Source organism: Monodelphis domestica, chromosome 3 (genome assembly GCF_027887165.1).
Source record: "Monodelphis domestica isolate mMonDom1 chromosome 3, mMonDom1.pri, whole genome shotgun sequence".
Classification (NCBI taxonomy): Eukaryota; Metazoa; Chordata; class Mammalia; order Didelphimorphia; family Didelphidae; genus Monodelphis; species Monodelphis domestica.
Window position 1 is genome coordinate 420,993,997 of NC_077229.1, and position 19,865 is coordinate 421,013,861.

At 41.4% G+C, this 19,865-nt stretch overlaps 1 protein-coding gene across 1 annotated transcript in view; it reads left to right on the forward strand.

The window, feature by feature from the left end:
• Positions 1-2,145: 2,145 nt before the first annotated feature.
• The window catches only part of LOC103093611 (uncharacterized), a 142,711-nt gene continuing 124,991 nt past the window's right edge, over positions 2,146-19,865 (forward strand). Inside the window, exon 1 of the mRNA XM_056821102.1 lies at positions 2,146-2,295. Coding sequence (XP_056677080.1) covers positions 2,146-2,295 — 150 coding nt within the window. The remainder of the gene's footprint in view (positions 2,296-19,865) is intronic.

Here is a 19,865-nt window from a genome sequence, read left to right on the forward strand (position 1 = left end):
ATACTATGAACTGAACACCAAGAAAGTAAAAAAACAGTTCCTGGACTCTAGAAGCTCACATTCCAGTTAGGGAGATAACATGCCAAAAAAAAATGTACACACAAGAGATATACAGGACAAACAAGATAATCTCGGAGGCAAGGCACTAATCCTGACAGGGACTGCAAAAAGCTTCTTGTGGAAGGTAGAACTCTAGCTGAGATTTGAAGGAAGACAAGAAAGCCAGGAGATGGCTATAAATAGGGGACAGTCAGAGAGAAGGCATGGATCTGAGAGATGGAGTGGTATGTTTGAGGAAAAGCAAGGAGACTAGTGGCACTGGAATGAAGAGCTTATGGAGGCAAGTAAAGTGTAAGAAGCCTAGTCAGGGAGAAAATGTCCAGGTGGAAAAGGGCTTTAAAAGCCAAACAGGCTTTTATGCTTGATCCCAGAGGTAATAGGGGGCCACTGGAGTTTACTGAGTGAACGCTTTAGGAAGATCGCTTTGGCAGGTTTGTGGAGGATGGACTGGAGCAGGGAGAGATTTAAGGCAGGAGGGTCATGAAGAAGGCTATTACAATGGTTCAGGCATGAGGTGATGAGTGCCTACACCACAGTAGCTACTACAAACAAGGGCTGCAGCTGGGTGGTTGTAAGTGACTTAACTCCTCAGACTTTGTTTGATGTAAAACTCCACAAGCAAGGTAGATCTACTCATCTCTTTTCCTGTGAGATATTGACTACATTATTCTCTCTCTCTCTCTCTCTCTCTCTCTCTCTCTCTCTCTCTCTCTCTCTCTCTCTCTCTCTCTCTCTCTCTCTCTCTCTCTCTCTCCCTTCCTTCCTTCCTTCCTTCCTTCCTTCCTTCCTTCCTTCCTTCCTTCCTTCCTTCCTTCCTTCCTTCCTTCCTTCCTTCCTTCCTTCCTTCCTTCCTTCTCTTACTTTCTATCTTAGAATGCATATTAACCATTAGTTCCAAGACAGAAGAATGGCAACGATTGGGCCATGAGGAGTTAATTGACTTGCCTCACAGTCCCACAGCTAGGAAGGTCAAATCTGAACCCAGGACCTCCCTCCACTACATCTGGCTCTCTATCCATTGAGCCACCTAGTTGTTCCTTACAACACAATTTTCGTTTCTTTTAAACCTTACCTTCCATCTTAGAATCAATACTGTTTTGGTTCCAAGGCAAAATATCAGTAAGGTTTAGGCAGTAGGGGTTAAGTGACTTGCCTAGGGTCACACAGTTAGGCAGTATCTGAGGTCAAATTTGAACTCAGGACCTCTAATTTCCAAGCCTGGTCACCTAGTATCCATTACAACATCATTTTCAAAGAGTTCAACTCTTTGAGTCAGTGTTTTCACCCAGACTGGTCTTTCACAAAGGCAAAGGATGGGGAGCTGCCACTATTGTATAATTGAGGAGCCCCTTGAATCAAAAACATTTCAAATTCAACACAGCAGATCCTTGTTTAGTTCTTGCTCTGTACGGGATTCTATGCTGGCTTCTGAGAAAATTAAAAGTTGTTCATTCATGTTTTAAAAAAAGTGGTGGTGGGCATCTAGGTGGCTCAGTGGACTGAGATCCAGGCCTAGAGATGGGAGGTCCTGGGTTCAAATATAGCCACATATAGACATTTCTTAGCTGTATTACTGTGGGCAAAGTATACTTAACCCCATTGCCACTAATAGCCCTTACTGCTCTTCTGCCTTGGAACCTAAACACAGTATGGAAGGTAAGGTTTAAAAAAAAGTTTCTCATGAGGCCTTTTTTTTTCCTTTAAAGGAACTTCTTACAGAGAAAAGAGCTTTATAACTGGGTTAAGGTATTATATTACCTGGGAAGAAGCACACCCATTAGGAGTGGTTAGTTTAACTGATTCACCCATTTCCATCCATTATCAACGATCTGAGTACAGGGCCATGACATAATGGATCCGTTAGCACCATAATTGGCGAAACATCCCCAGAAGCATGGGGAGCACATAAGCAGACTGGGGGAGAGAACGCAGTTAGAGAAGAAAGAAGAAAAAGTGGTTTGCTATTGTTGGTGAATTGTAGAACTGGCCAAATATCTGTTACCTTTGAGCAAAGCTGCCGTGTAAACAGAGGCACTGATCTGGGTTTGTCTTTCAAGGCTCAGGGAAAGAAGTGGGTGCAGCCCCATGGCAATCTGGGGTGCATCTCCTTCCATGAGTGCTATCTGTGCAGCTCTTTGTGACTATAGCAAGATCATGGTGTTGGGGGGGCTGGAGACCGATTGTGTGCAGGCTGCATCACCCTCCTGCAGCTGCCCTGTTCTGAAGTCGTGCTTGGTATGTGCCCCAAAGCAGGGGGTCCGTCTGATCACCTAAAGGGCAAGTCTGGGACAATAGAGTAATTCAGTTACAGCACAGGCAGCATCCTCTAAAGGCGTTATCTCCCAGTCTGATCCATGGCTCTAAGGATGTTTGAGAGCATCAGATACCATAGGGACTAGAGCAAGCTCTGATGAGGGGAGGGGATGAAAAGATTCCTCTTGTTCACTGTGGAAACCAGGATGAGAGCAGCCAGGCAGCCAATTGTCAGCTGGAGGGCACCTGGGAGAGTGGCTAAGCTAAAAGAAGGCAGGGCTGGCCAGAGGAAGTCTGGAGACAAAGACACGTTTTGCCTACTTGACAAATTTATCTTTGTCTAGCTCTGGCTGTGATTGGCTATCGCCCCTTCCTCAGGGTGAACTCTATGGCCCTCACCCCTTCACAACTGTCCCCCAGCCCTGTCACTACGTGCACACATGATTCCTCGTACCCAGTCTTATCTTGTGCCAAGCAGCACAAACCTCTGCAGCGAACCCATTCGCCATGAAGGAATTTTGCGTATATTCAAAGCAAGCTCCTTATCCTACTCAGGCTCATCCTGTCAGAGCCCTGCTCTGTTCCTCTGTGGTATCATAGCTATACAGACGCACCCGGAGCCCCACTGGCACTCACAGCCCAGCACCCAGGAGGGATATAAATAGGAGATGCTCGGAAGGCTGAGCAGCTGCCCAAGGGGCAGACTACCAGTCCATCCTTCCACTAAGAGAAACAAGCTCAGGATTTGTTGGGATGTGGGAAGGGAAAGCTGGCTGATGCCAGGGCCAGATAGCAAAAGCTGTGAGCTGAGACAGCAGTCTGCTCCAGAGAAATCACTTGAACCCCTCCCTGCCTCTCCAGTCTTGTTAGAAGAAGATGAGGGATTACACCATGCCCAGAGAGTCTAATCATCTAAAGCACCCGTCACAGGAGACTATAAAGATACTGCCTGCTCAGATATTGTAGGATGAAAAATATACAAATGGAATTTGTTTTCTCTTCTTCCCAAAGGCTAAGGAGCTTGTTAAAAATAACATTGCCATCAGAGGCAGCATGGTATAGTGAAAAGAGGAATGGATTAGTGGTTAGTTCTAGCTAAGTTCTAGTGTTGGCACTGGCACTAATTAGTTGCATGGCCTTGGGCAAGTCACTCCTCCCTTAACCTCTGTTTCTATATGTGTAAAATGAGGAGCACTGAATAATTTCTTTTTTTATCTTAGTTTTATTTATATTTATTTATATTTTTCTTTATTCAAAGATATTTTATTTTCTCAATTACATATAATAACAATTTTCGACATTTTCCAAAATTATAAGAATCAAATTATCTCCATTCCTCTCTTCCTTCCTACCCCTTCAGAGATGGTAAGCAATACAATCTGGGTTATACATATATTATCAAGCAAAACATACTTTCATATTGGTCACTATAAGAAGAGAACTCTCATCTAAAAGCAAAACCCCAAAATAAAACCATAAATAAACTAAAGTAAAAAATAGTGTCCTTTCAAAAACATTATGATTCCAACAGTTCTTTCTCTAGGGGTGGATAGCATTCCCTGTCATAAATCCTGGATCACTGAGAGCTAAGTTTTCCACAGCGGATCATCCCACAACAGTACTGTTACTGTGTACAGTGTTCTCCTGGTTCTGCTTATTTCACTCTGCATCAGTTCACATGGTCTTTCCAGCTCTTTCTGACATCATCCTGCTCGTCATTCCTTATAGCACAATAGTATTTCATCACTATGATATATCACAATTTGTTCAGCTATTTCCTAATAGAGGGACAGGAACTGGATCATTTCTAAAGATCTCGTTCATCTTTAAAATCCTATAATTCTAAAGGTAATATAGAATCCAATGTAGGAACACGAAGGAGATACAAGATCCATTCCCTTGCTTTGAGATAAACCTAGACTTCAACTATCATAGGCAGTTGTCTTATCACAGTGGCTGTCAGTAGAATCCCCCTCTAGAGAGAATAAGATTTCAAGGGTTACCTAGAAGAGCAGAAGAAGAAGAATACCTTTTGTCCAGACTATGGACTGCAGTTTAATAAGCAGGTCATAGAATTAGTATGCACATTCATGTACACAATAGCCACACAACTTGTAGTAATCAGCCAACCAACATTTATTTATTTATTTATTTATTTAAAAATCCCTTACTTTCTCTCTTGGAATTGATAGTAAGTTTTGGTTCCAAGGCACAAGAATGGTAAAGGCTAGGCAACTGGGATTAAGTGACCTGCCCAAGGTCACGCAGATATATATATATATATATATATATATATATATATATATATATATATATATATTCTCTACTCTGTATCTACCAAACCACCTAGCTGCCTTCTAGCAAACATTTATTAAGTATCTATCATCTGCTAGTGGATGTATGGGGTATGCTGGGAGGACTTGACCTCTGATGTGAGGGCTGGCCAAACCCTTTTTAGGATTGCTTCTTATCTACCCTCAATGTTTACCTGTAACCCAGCTCTCACCTGTAGCTCCAAGAAACTGTAGCATGCACAGCGCTCACATCTCAATAAAACCATGTTGGCACACAAGCTAAACCAGGTAGAGGGTAATTGACAGGGCTCTGACTCATCAGTGACTAGGGAGATGTCTCCCCCCAGCATGTGAAGACTTCCCCTGGCAGAAGGGGGGGCAGATGAGAACAATTTGTTCCAAAAGTCATGAAGGTAGCTACAGTAGGTGCTGTGGAGAGCTTAGAGCTTGGTCTGACATGGAAGACACCAAGGTCATCCACTGCATCCTGGACCATCACCAGTCATCCTGACTTTTCTCCTGCCACTGGACTTTGATGACTCTGGAAGAGAGAGTGAGGCTGATGACTTTGCACAACTCAGTCTCACTTAAAATCCAAACTCCCAGGCAAATCAGCAGCCCAGGATGGCATGGACAGGGGGCATCTGTATAAAGTCATTGGTATGAGAGATGGAGCCTCTTGCATGCTCAAGGACCATGAAAGCCAGTGCAGCTGGATGTCATCATGTGTGAAGGGGAACAATGTGTGAGAAGACTGGAAAGGTAGGAAGAAGTTAGATTGTGAAAAGTTTTAAAAGTGAAAGCAAAGAGCTTATATTGAATCCTAAGAGGCAAAAGGGAGCCATTGGAGTTTGTTGAGTAGGGGAATGAATGGACAGATCTACACATTAGGAAAATCACTTTGGTAACAGTGTGGAGGATGAATTGGAAAAAGGAGAGAGGGAGGCCATTTAGAAGTCTAGTGCAATAGCCCAGGTGAGGGATGATAAGGATCTGAAGTAGTGGAGTAGAAGGAAGAGATTTAAGAGATGTGGAGCTAAAAAAAACACTAAGATTTGACAACTTATTGGATATGTGAAGTAGAGGGAAGTAAGGAGTTTAAAATAACATCAAGGTTGCAAGACTGTGTACCTGGAAAGACAGTTGTATCCTTGGGAGAAATGGGAAGTTTTGGAGGAAAAATAATGGAGGAAAAACTATTGGGAAAAATATTGAGTTGTTAGAAACTATTCATGCATTCAAATATACATAATACACAGATTTGTTGTTGCTCAGTCATTTTCGACCACATCAGACTCTACGTGCCCCCATTTGGAGTTTTCTTGACAGAGATTACTAGAGAGGTTTGCCATTTTCTTCTCTAGCTCATTTTTACAAATGAGGAACTGAGGCAAACTGGGTTAAGTGACATCTAGTGTTATATTGTGTTAGTGTCTGAGGCCAGATTTGAACTCAGGAAGATGTCTTCCTGATTCTAGGCCTTTCTCTGTACCTCCATCACTTAATAATGCCTGGCACAGAGTAGGTGCTTTGTTGATTTGACTGATAGGTTCATCTTTACATGCCTTTTAGCTGCCTAACAGTGCCTTGCACAAAGTTAAGTGCTCCATTAATATCTGTCAAACTGAAATTGAAATGATCCTAGATCCTACGTATCCTTCAAGGCTCAGTTCACTCTGAGCCAATCTTACATTACAAAATTACTTCTATTAGGAATCCTCTTCTCTGAACTTTCAGGACACTCTCAGGAACAGAGTTTAGCATTTAATGGTTTTCTAATTGCTTCATGTATATTAATTCTATCTTTTCTGGACTGTAAGCTCCTTTAGGGCAAAGATTGCTTTGTATCCAAAAGCAGAAACAAAACAAAAGAAAAGCATTAATGTTAGATTCACTGGGGTTGAGACCTGGTTTTGTCTCTTAACAGATCACTGATAATAGGATTTTGAGCTCAAAGGGACCATAGAAATCATTCTAGTCCTACCTGATCATTTTACAGAAGAAGAAAAAGAGGTCTAGGGAGAGCTGGTGATAGGCTCAAAGTAACTCACAAAGTAATAAACACTGGATTTACAACATTTAGATCTTTAACCCCAAGACCAGCGTTCTTTCTACCCCATCTCAAAGCTCCTCTAGCCGAGTGACTTTGGCCAAGTCATTTAATTTCTTTGTCTCAATGTCTCCATCTGTAAATAAGGATAACAATGCCTGTGCTTTCTATCTCATAGTTGTAGAAATCACATGAGATGATTTATGTGTCAGTCCTTAGTTACTATAAAACATCGTATCATTATAAGCAGTCATTGTTAGCCTTTCCTGAATCTTCAAGAATCTAACAGAAAGATGGATATATAAATAAATGAGTAACTCAATAAATTCTCTTTGATTTGTTGAATAAACAATTCTGAATGGCTGTTATACTCTTGGACTTGGGCAGGCCTGTCTGAATTATTAAAAATTTATACAAGGGACAGCTAGGTGACTGGATAGAGAGCCAGGCTTAGAGGGGGAGGGGGGTCCTGGGTTCAAATCTATTCTCAAACACTTCCTAGCTGTATGGCTCTGGGTAAGTCATATGACTCCCATTGCCTAGCTCTTAGCTTTCTTCTACCTTGGAATCAATAAATAGAATTGATTCCAAGACAGAAGATAAGGGTTTAAAAATATCTATCTATCTATTATTATTAAAATTTATTAATTTTATTAAATTGTTATTTATTATATATAATATAGTAAATTATATATAATATAAATTAAATTTATTGATTTTACTAAAATATTATTAATATTATCTAGATATAGATAGACAGAAAGACAGACAGGTAGATAAAGAGATAGATAGATATAGACAGAAAGATAGATAGAGAGATAGATATAGATAGACATACAGAAAGACAGACATGTAGATAGATAGATAGATAGATAGATAGATGATAGATAGATAGACAGACAGACAGATAGATGGACAGACAGACAGATAGATATAAATAGACAAACAGAAAGACAGACAGAGAGAGAGAGAGTGATGTATGCACACACACACAGAAGTCTGTTATTAGATAGCATGTACATTTTTTTAAAAAAATCATTTTTGGGGGCAGCAGGGTGGCTTGGTAGATTGAAAGCCAGGTAGAGAGGGGATATCCTGAGTTCAAATCTGGCCTCAGACACTTCCCAGCTGTGTGACCCTGGGCAAGTCACTTGACCCCCATTGCCTAGCCCTTACCGCTCTTCTGCCTTGGAACCAACACACAGTATTAATTCTAAGATGGAAGGTAAGGGTTTAAAAAAATCCTTTCTTCCTGTTTCATGATCTGTCTCCTTTTGGTGTGTTTAAAGCAAACTGATGCCATGGAAAGATGGTGGTCTCAGACAGAAGCCTCCCATTGGGCTCCTCTTCCAACCACTGCATCAGGTAATAACCGCCCCCCCCCCCCCACTTTAAATAGAACTTTACTATACTTCCTTCCCAAGCCACACTTTCTTTAGGACTCACCGCCCTTTCCCTCACCACTACCCATGGAATCTTAGCTGAGGAGCAGCCCAGCCCTGGAGTCAACAGACGGCCTGGTAATAAAGAGAAAACAGTTTACTGAGTAACATGTTTCTAAAGAGAAACAAATATTTTAACTTCCCAGTTGTCACAGTGAAATCATTCCAGGCTGACAGCACTGCCTTGGCTTAGGCGAAGGTTGGTGGGGAGGCTCTATAATTAATTCAAATATTTATCAAGTGCTTACCATGTCCACTGCGTCCTCAGTGCCAAGAGAGGCCCTGGGTATGCAGAGATGAAATCGGATCAGTCCCCACCCTCGGAGAGCTTGAAAAATCATAGGGGCAATGAGACCGCTATACAAATAGCTATAATGTAGTATGCAAGGCAACTGAGGGAAGAGGGTGCCATAGTGCAGAGAGGGCCAGCCGGGGAGTGGGGAAGATCTAGGTTTAAGTCCTGTCATTTACACATTCCGGTTTGGGGCCATGAGCAATGCTTCCCTTTTCGGTGTCCCAGGCAGCTAAGACCATAAATTCCAGGAGAATTGCTGATCTACACTGGTGGAGGGTAAGTCCCCAAAGCAATGAAATCACAGGGATGCTCCACCCTCAAGTAGAAGCTCAGACAGTATGGAATAGAAGAATCCAGAGGATACCAAGCACGTGAATGGTGAAAGGCTTCATGGAAGAAGTGGTATCTGAGTTGGTCATTAAAGAAAAGGAAGGATTTCAACCGACAGAAATTAAAAGAAGACTATTCCAAGCATGAAGGAGAGAGAGACAGAGAGACAGAAAGAGAGAGAGAAAGGGAGAGAGAAAGAGAGAGAGAGACAGGCAGACAGACAGAGACAGAAACAGAGACAGACAGAGACAGACAGACAGAGACAGAAACAGAGACAGAGACAGAAATGACAGAGACAGAGAGAAAGAAAGAAAGAAAGAGAAAGAGACAGAGAGACAGAGACAGAAGCAGTCAGAGAGAGAGAGACAGAGAGACAGAAAGAGACAGAGAGAGACAGAATCAGAGACAGAGAGATAGAGACAGAGACAGAAAGAGACAGACAGATAGAGACAGACAGACAGAGATATGGAGATAGGAAAGGAAAGAATGCACTGGGGTGAGGAAGACAGTACATTTTCTAGTTTGATTGAAATGTAGAATATTGAAGAGCGTAGGATAAGGCTAGGGAGGTAGGCTGGAATCAGACCATGAAGGGTCTTGAGGGCCAGATTGAGAAAGTTTACATTTTATTCCACAGGTAAGTGGGAGCCACTGAAACATGAAAGGTAGATGAGAATAAGGAGAAAATTAGAGGCAGAGACAAGTTTTCATGGTCCAGATGGGAAGTGATGAGAACTTGAATGTAAATGTTGTGAATGAGAACTAAAAGGAGAGAGAGAGATGAGAGATATTGCTGGTAAAACAGACAATTTGACAATAGATAGCTGTAGTCTAGGGCTGAGAGGGATGGATAATGGCTAAGGAAGTCTGAAAGATGACTCTGGGTGCCATTGACAGAAATGGGAAAGTTGGGAGGAAGGTGGCTTGGTGGGAAGACAATGAGCTCCATTTTGGACACATTTGCATTGGAAGTGACAGCAGAATTACAAACTATTGTAAAACACAGGAATCTCATTCATTCAGAAATGTTCACACACATAGCCCTTCATTAGGGGAAAATCTTTGTCTATAGGGAAAATGGAAGAGAAGGGGAGCAACTATGACCACTCTGCTGACCCAGGCTGAGAATCTTGCTGCTGAAGACTTTTTCTTGGTGTCTTTCCCCAAGTACCACTATTTCTTGGTCCAGTCTGTTTTGATGAGCTGTTTTTGCAGCAGAGCTGGCATGGTATTGAGGCAGCTGGAAGAACTAGGACAGGTATCATTAGCCTGGAATGTCAGAGTTCTTTAGCTAGGTTGAAATACCATAGCAGCAACTGCTTCATCCACTAGAAAATGAGAATGTGGTCCAAGGTCCTGGGATTATTGATCCTAAACTGAAAGATACCACAGAGGCCCAGTCTAAAAACCTCATTTTACAGATGAAGGAAACAGGGGCCCAAAGAGGTTAAGGAACTTGCCCAAGGTTATACAAGTAGTAAGCATCCAATATTCTGCTCTAGGACCCAGGAACCTTCAGGTTCTCCTGACCTCAGCTATCATGGTCATAGCAAATACTTCAGCTCCATATTGGAGCATCCTCTGAGGCCACATTTCTAGTGGTTTCTTTATTGTGGTGCTGAAATGGGAAGTCAGGGAGGCTGTGTGGGAAGATCTGCACTCAACCAACCTACCAATAACAGCTCCATTTCTAAAGCACTTTACGTGTTGCATAGCATTTTCCCCGATCCTATGAGAAAAATAGTAAAGGCATTATGATCCCTATTTTAAAAAGAAGGAAGGTAAGGCCTAAAAACACTTGCCTAAGGTCACAGTTAGTAAGATAAAGCTTGGATCTGCTCCCAGTCTCTCTGACTACTAATCCAGGACTTTTTACTCTTGTAAGAATTGGAAATAATATTTCTATCCGGATATATATTTTATAAAGTTTATTGGAAAGGGTAGGTGCCTAGCCTGCATGTTTCTTCCTCTTTCGCTCTCAACTGCCTGCTCTGCATCTTGACTTCTTCCTTCTTTCTCTTCTCGATTCTCCCCTGATTCTCTCTCGATTCTCCCCCTAAGAAGCCCCAAACCTTGACCTTTATTGACTCACAACAGGTTGACCAACGCAAAACCTGGTGCAACTGTGGTATGTCAGGAATGTTTGATGGACAGATCAAGCTACTGAGGAGGGGGAAAGGGAGGATCTTCCTTTACACCCTCTCCAGGTCTCTTTCTGATCAATCAATCAATAATAAACATATAATCAAAATTTGTTTATGTGCCAGGCATTGTAGTAAGTACTGGGAAATAAAGAAAACAAACAAACAAAAAAACTCTGAACTGCCTTCAAGGAGCTTATATTCTATCAGAAGAGACAGTATTTATAAATCAGAACATAAAAGGGAAATAAAAATAGGTGAAAAGTATCCTTGATGTCATACTATCTCCTAAGATAAAGGAAAAATAGCTAATTGTATTGAATGTGGTAAAAATAATAATACATGAGCATAATTGACCCCTGCTCTCTCTGGACACTTCCCAGTTTAGGACCAGCCTGAAACTACCAATCTTTTCCCTATTCGCCCTTGAGACCTGGTTCCTTTCTCTTCCTCTGGAACCTCTGCCCTACAATCCATATTAAATGCCTTTGCACAGGCTTGGAATGTCCCCTACATATGGAATGTCCTTCCTCTTCACTTAGTCTCTGAGAGTCCCCAGTTACCCTCAGAACTCACCTTAAACGCCAATTTCGACATGAAGTTTTTCTTTTTTTAAATTAGTTAAAATTTTCTAAATTTGAAATTTTTATTTTTTCCAAATTACACATCAATATAATTTTTAATGTTCATTTTCTGACATTTTGCCATGTGTGTTTTCTCCCACCCCTCCTTCCTTCCCAAGAAGAAAGGCGATACATTATATATAATATTATCATATGATACATATTTCCATATTTGTTAAGTTGTGAAATGATACAAAATGCTTACAACAGAGAAAAATTCATGGAGGAAATAAAGTGAAGAATGGCATGTTTCAATCTGCCTTCGGACTCCATTGACTCCTGTGGCAGTAGATGGCCTTTTCTGTTCTGAGTTCCTAAGAGTTGTCCTGGATCCTCGCATTCCAGATAATAGGTAAGTCATTCACAGTTGATCAATGTATATTATTGCTGTTACTGTGTACAGCCTTCTCCTGGTTCTGCTCACTTCAGTTTTCATCACTTCATATAAGTCCTCCCAGCTTCTTGGGGGGATCTTTTTGCCATTTTGGGGGCACAATAATATTCCATTATAACACATACCATAACTTCTTTGGTCATTCCTCAATAGATGGCCATTCCTTTAGTTTCCAGTTCTTTGCTACCACAATGAGCTGCTATCATTATTTTTGGACAGATAGGTTCTTTTCCTCTATCTTTAATCTCCTTGGGAAACAGACCTCATAGTAGTATTGTTGGGATAAAGGGTGTGCACAGTTTCAATGGCCCTTTGGGCATGGTTCCTAATTGCTCTCCAGAATGGTTGCATCATCTCACAGCTCCACTAATAGTGTATTAGTGCCCTAATTTTCCCACATCCCCTCCACCATTTATCATTTTCCTTTTTGGTCATGTTAGCCAATCTGGTGCATGTGAGGACTTTCTTGATCTTGATTTGAGGGGGACTTCTGTTGCCCCCCTCAAATAATCTTTTTTTTTTATTTTGTCTGTATTTTGTATCACTCTTAGAAGCCTAGAGACAGATGGACACCCAGGGATGCCAGGGCAGGTAGATGGTGCAGCAGATAGAGCACAAGGCCTGGCATCAGGCAGTCCTGAATACAAATCCAGCCTCAGATACTTTCTAGCTGTGTGAACCTGGGCAAGACACTTAACCCTCTTGTCCTCAGTTTTCTCCTCTGTAAAATGAGCTGGAGAAGGAAATGACCAACCTCTCCAGTATCTTTACCAAGAAAACCCCAAATGGGTTCACAAAGAGCCAGAAACAACTGAAATGATTGAAAGATATAGAGAAAGCCTCAGAACAAAGAAGCCCTGGTTTTTTGTCTTACCTCTGATGCATAATGGAGAGTGTTAAATTCTCAGTGCTCTAAGCAATTTTCTAAGCCTCTAAGTTGCTAAGAAGATGTCAGATAACTTTGCTAAGAGTCTCCTCCTCCAGGGTATCTCCTCTATCAATTATGAGTCCCAACTTAAGCCTCTATTTGGTATAGATTTATATATATATATATATACTTGTTGTCTCCTCAAATAAGATGTAAGCTCCTTGAAGGCAGAGACTATATTATTTTTGTCTTTGTATTCTCAGCTCCTTGCATGATGCCTGGCACATAGTAGGTACTTAATGAATGCTTGCTGATTGATTGGAAGGCAAAAGCAACTTTTAAAAAAGACTATAAAATACAGGTTGCCAATCAAAAGAATAATGTAAATAAAATTTGCAGAGGAGCTCTCAGTCTACTTAGGAAAATGGTTTTCCAAGTACCATTAAAAGCACTTCAACAGCACCATTTGCATGCCAATAAATAATGCACTCCTTAAAAAATAATTCTTATCTTTTCATTAAAACACACAGCATATCCCTCTCTTGCAGCCTCAATTTGGCAATATTACAATACACCAGTTTATAGTTATTTCCTTATGCATCTCAGAATAAACACATTGCATTTCTTTAAAAGATGTTGAGACCCAAAATGTCAGAAAATGAATGTTAAAAAATTGTCTTTATGTGTAATTGGGAAAAATAAAATATTACTGACCAAAAAAATAGTAAAATAAATAAAATATTTTGAAACCCACTTACTGACACCAACTAGCCCCCCCCCCCCCAATTCCCTACTTCTAATTATCTCCAGCTATCAGAGATGATTTTATTCATGGGTAATCTTTGTTGCAGAAGGGTTAAAAACTCTTCCGGCAATCTTCTCCACAAATCCTCAGAACAAAACAACCTAGATTCTGCATTTTCCTCTCCACCAAAGGGCCAGTAGCTTTGGCAGCCTGGTGCTCTCACCTCTCACTATAGCAACAGTAAGACCTTGGTAACCCTGCTCTTACAGTTATTAAGAATAAAAATAGGAAGCCAGTGGAGATATGTGTAGCAAGAGGCTTCTGATGGCTCAAACTGCACTGGTAAGTTTAGGATGCTCCTGGCCTTTCTCATTTCCCATCCAGAACAAAATGAAACTGGGGGAGCTGGTCCATGAAAGAATGCAGGCAGACCCTGGGCTTTTGACCATGTTTTTCTTGATGACATAATATAAGCTCTCAAAAACCTCCTTGATGTGCCTGGAGATGAGCTGTGTGCCAGTTCTCTTCACAAAACCTTTTCATGATGGTCCAATGGAAGAGGCAACTGAAGTTCATGGTATTTAAAAGTCAAAAGGGGGCCAATATCTTCTAATCCAATCCTCTCTTGTTCCACCAAATGAGAGAAGTGAGACTCATAGTTACCTAACTTGAGATAGGATTGGAACGGAGGGCCTCTGACAACAGATCCACCATATTACCTAGCTTGTAAGGAGTATTCATACTATTTTCATATTCACACCATTTTCCTCTGGGCTTCTTTGTTTGCTTTTTGTTCTGTTGCATTTTCAGATAGCTTCATTGTTTAACTTAACAAGTTTGCAAGTCCATTTCTCTTTTATTATTGGCAATCCTCTCCGGATTTCTCAGACTTCAACTCATATTCTTGTCTTTTACTTTCTCATCTGGATCAAATACAGAAAAAAAAAACTTCTTTTCTGGGTTTCTATACTCTGACCCTCACCCAAGCTATGGACCCATGGCCCAACAGAACCTTCCTGGTCGAACTTTGCTCCTGAGCTCTGGCAACCAGCCATGAGGAGCTGGAAAGCATGGTTGAAAGACCTGAGAGAATAACACTACCATTCTGTCTTATGCCACCCAATTCTCAATGCCTGACCCAGAGGCCTTCTCCCTGGTTCTTGAATCTAGCTTCATAATTCTTTCCACCACAGAATCGAATTGTTAGAGGAGTAGTCCACATTAGTCAATTCTCCAGATAGCTGAAGTTTATCTATTCAAGCAGTCAAATGTTTTATTTATCTATTTTAATCAAAGTCTTTCTAAAACACATTACACATTTTCCTTTTTCTTTAGTTGAGATGACAGAGAATACTTTTTCTTAATAAGTCAAAACCTTGTTGTAAATATCAACTGCTGACCTGGGCTATAAATTCAGTGATGACCTTAGGAGTAAATTGTGTGTCTAGGACTCTGTTCTTTTACACTAAAAGGCCTCCGACTAGCTATGGATGTTTTGGGGGGTTTTTCCCCCTCTATTCCTCTTGCCTGAATTATTCTCTCCTATCTTATCTATTATCTCCAAAGGAGGTACTGCATATGCATGCTCCCCAAAATCTATGTTCCATTTACCTACCTTAGAAAGATGAAGAACTGATTCCAAAAAAAAAATGTTTTTTTCCTATCACTCAGCAATACAGCATAAAGCAACAGACTTGGAGTCTACGCTAAAAATAAATCAGATTCCTCCTGGGTGTCCTTGCAACCTTTCTAACCTCTGAAAATTCTTTTCCTCTCACTTTATCTCTCTGAACTTCAGTTACCTCATTGGTAAAATTGGAGGGGGGTGAACTAAGTGACCTCCCAACTCTAAAATCCATTCTCCCTTCCTATTAAGTCCTTGAGGACAAGAAATGATTTTCATTTGGACTATGTTTAGTGTCTTGCCTACAGTCTTGCCCATAGGAAGCAACGAATAAATACTCGGTGTTTGGAATGGATCAGATTGAGAAGAATCAGAAAGCAGTCATGCTTATGCACAGTATCTGGAACATAGTAGGTGCTCAATAAATAGTAATGAATGTTAATAAGCAATATTAATTAGTATGTGACTTTTGTGGGACAAGAAGGGAAGAGAACACTAATAAGCAGTGATTCTGACAAAACACTGGATTAATAAAGAAGGGCTAAGTGGTCTTGGTCCTTCACAAGTCAAAGTTACTGGCTGCTTCCAATCAGAGCTCCAACGATGAGAGCCAACGAGTTTAGCCTAATGAGAAAAGACCATTAGCCACTATCAAAAGGAGAAGCCTCTTATCATTTGATGAGTGACAAGTGGGGACCAAGAGGGTTATTTTGGTTTCTAAAATCCCAAATATGCCAGAGTTAAGAAAAACATCATTTTTCTGCTCTTAATCCATCCCTGGCAGAGGGGCCAATTCAAGCTGAATGAGCCTTTTATGCAGTGAAGTCAATTGCGATTGAAGAGATAAGTTTAAATCATTTATTCCGGAAGTCATGGAGCCTTCGATTGGCTGAATTGATTGAGTACATAGGTGCTTTATCTTCGAGCAGGCTATGCTATTGAAGACATTAAAGCTGCAGCTGCCCACCATGGATGGGCCTGAGGAGAAAAGGAGAGAGATGGGAGGGAGGGAGGGAGAGAGAGAGAGAGAGAGAGAGAAAGAGAGAGAGAGAGAGAGAGAGAGAGAGAGAGACAGACAGACAGACAGACAGACAGACAGACAGACAGAGACAGAGACAGAGACAGAGAGAGAGAGGGGGAGAGAGAGAGACAGACAGACAGACAGACAGACAGAGACAGAGACAGAGAGAGAGAGGGGGAGAGAGAGAGAGAGAGAGAGAGAGAGAGAGAGAGAGAGAGAGAGAGAGAGAGAGAGAGAGAGAGAGAGAGAGAGAGAGAAAGAACTTTTGCTCTCCTTTCCTCTCCTAGCCCACTGCTCCAAACGCTGCCAGGCAAGTACTTTCTAAACTTCAAATGTTTAGCCAACATGTGGAGGAAGGTGAAGGAGGCCAGCTCTGCTCTGGGGCTTAGGGTGGCTGGGGAAGAAAATCCAGAGGCAGCTTAACAGAGTAGCTTCAGAAGAAGGTCAGCAGTAAGGAGGATGCCTGATCCATGTCTCCAGTCAAGCCTCTCCAGGCAACCTCATTACTTCCAACCTAACTAGGAAGTGCTATGGAAGCAATTATTCAAATGTGTTCTGCTACATCTAACCTACAGGGAGAAAAGAAAAAAAGGGGTGAAATGATGTCAATCTCGACTCCTCACTCCAAACCTTCACATATCTAGCCAGTTGCCATATCTGGTCATTTCTACCCTCAATTCTGTCCCCCATTCTCCTCTCTAATCACAAAACCACCACCCCAGTACAAGCTTTCATCATCACTTATTTGGCCATTGCCACTGCCTCCTGCTAAGTGCTCATTCCACCTTAAGTCTCTCTTCTACCTGAGTCCAGCCTCCATTCAAATGCCAAAATGATTTTCCTAAAGAGTAAAGTGCCTATGTGACTTAGGACAAGTAACTGCATTGCTTTAGCATCTGTCTCTATGTCATGCCTCTCCTCAATAATCTCAATGGCTCTGGATTATTCTAGAAGCAAATTACTTTGTTATTTAAAACCCTGGCTTCAGTCTTCCTTTCTAGCCTCATTATTACACATCATGCATCTTCATGCACATTGTAATCCATTGGTTTTCTTCATACACATCACATAATCTCCTTTGAATCGGCTGTGCCTTGCCTGGAATTCATTCCCACCTTACCTTTCACTCTTCAGATCTCTACCTTCCTTCCAGACTTAGCTCAAGCACCACCTTCTACATCCTCCAACGTTTTTAGCTTTTCATAGATCCCTCTGGTAAAGCCTATGGACTCTATTAGAATAATTCTTAAACACAAAAAATAAAATGCATAAGATTACAAAGGAAACCAGTTACACTGAAATATAAGGATCACATGTTTTTTAAGTTCATAGATTCCAGGATTAAAACTGCTGTATCTCTGGGAAGCCTTTCCTGATCTCTAGCTGCTAAGTCTTCCACAACGAAATTATCTTAAGTCATATTATGTACATAATGACATATGCTCATGTTGTTTCTCACAGGGAATATGATAAGCTCCTTAAGAACAGGGACCATTTCACTTAGTTCTTGCACCCCTACTGCCTAGGACAGTGTTTGACACATAGCAGGCACTTGATACATATTTACTAATTAATTGGTTCGGATCCCCAAGCCTCTAATTGGTTATTATCTTTGGTCCTTAAAGAAGACCAGATGACATCACTATGATATATGCATAAATTGGATTCAAGGGAAACAGAGTTGCAAAAAGTCCTCAGCCTCATTCTCCCAGAGCCATCCAAGTCCAGACAAAAATTAAGACATGGCTTGGGATTCAGGGGTAGATCTTGGTTTCTTTGATGTCTAGCCAAGCTCTGAGCTCTTCATGGCACTTGTTTCTACCAACTTCATGGCTTTTAGACCAAATTAGCCTCTTCTGTCCAGGGAAGCCTTAATATACTTGAGGTAGATATCCTACCAACTCACCTATGGGTTTGAGACTTATTGGTGACCTTCAGTCTGGTTTATCCAATCTGCTCAAATGGTTTTACTGGGATATGGCTGCTGTGCATGCAAAGCTTTTTTGGAGTGACAGGTAAGAGTTGGATAAAAGGTAGACACCAAAGGTAGAAGAGCAACCCTGGAAAGGGCTCACCATACCAGAGGTGCTAGTCCTTCCTGAACACCCCACAAACCCCGAACCTCTACTGCTACTGTGAAAGGGACTGAGAAGGCTGAGGTCTTGCAGGAGAATGGCTTTCAGAAACTTTCTGCTCTAAAGTCAGAATGAAATAAAACACTTTAAAAAACCCTCTTTTCTACCCATCCTTTCCCCAGTTTTTTGGACTCTAGTAGGACTTAGATGGTCAGGTTCCCCAACATCCACCCCTTTGTTGTTGTTTAGGTGTTTTTCAGTTGTAAACAACTCTTTATGACCCCATCTGAGGTTTTCTTGGCAAAGATACTGGAGAGTTTTGCCATTTCCTTCCCCAGCTCATTTTGTAGATGAAGAAACTGAGACAAGCAATTATGTGACTTGCCCAGGGTCACACAGCTAGTGTCTGAAGACAGATTTTAAATCAGAAAGATGAGTCTTCCTAACACCAAGCCCAGAATTCTATCCAATGACTCACCTAGCTGCCCTTTTTTCACAAGTTGCCAAAAAAAGAATGTTGGTTTTGTTTATTTATGAGAGGTGGTCCCTTGGGTAGAATACCCCAGTCATTTCAACTGTGGACCTTAGGTTCCCTGTCTCTAAAATGATGGAATTGAGGGGGCAGCTGGATGGCTCAGTGGATTGAGAGCCAGGCCTAGAGATGGGAGGTCCTAGGTTCAAATCTGGTCTCAGACACTTCCCAGCTGTGTGACCCTGGGCAAGTCACTTGATCCCCATTGCCTAGCCCTTACCACTCTTCTGCCTTGGAACCAATACACAGTATTGATTCCAAGGCAGAAGGTAAGGGTTTAAAAAAATAATAAAATAAAATAAAATAATGGAATTGGAAAAGGTATGTCACAGGCAGCACTTGAATGCAGGTCTTCCTGATTCTGAGGCTGGCTCCCTATTCACTGCAGCACACTGTCTGAGATGCTAAGGATCCTGTCGATTCCAATTTTCTATGATTCTCCTAAGAGTCAGGAAACCTGGGTTCAAGTTTTGGCTCTACTACTAACATGCTGTGTGCCTCTGGGTACACATCTTCAGTGGTCTAGCATCTGTCCTGACTCATGATCTTCCTGGCTCCATCCACCTCATAGTACTGTTATGGGTAAGAAAAGAGAGTGATTGTGAGAGCTATTTGCAAACCCTCATGTATGAGGGAAATGTAATTTATTATTATAAGCAGAATGAGATGGTAGAAGGGCCAAAAGCTTTTTGTTTGTTTTGATTTTAAATATTATTGATGTTTCATGGAACCGAAAATTTGTGGACAAACTGGGCATCAAGATGAAACCAAGGAAAAATATCCCCTCAAAGCTCATTCTCTGTGACCTGGACACACTCCTAAGAACTTGAGGACCCAGGGCTCTGGGAGAGAACACGGAGCTGAAGGCCACATATGGTTCAGGTTCTTTGGATGAAGTCTCATTTTCCCTCCTTTCTAATGCTCTTTACTTCTTCAAGTGCTGAGTTTGGGAAAAGCTCATAGTATGGACTTTGTCAATTCCCCCACAAATAAGAGTATCAGGAGCACTGGACTGAAGGTTCAAGAGATCCCAATTCTAGACTCAAGAATGACAGGAATTAGCTATATCATTGTAGGGCAAATCGTTTCTTCTCTCTGAGCCTGCAAAATGAAACTCT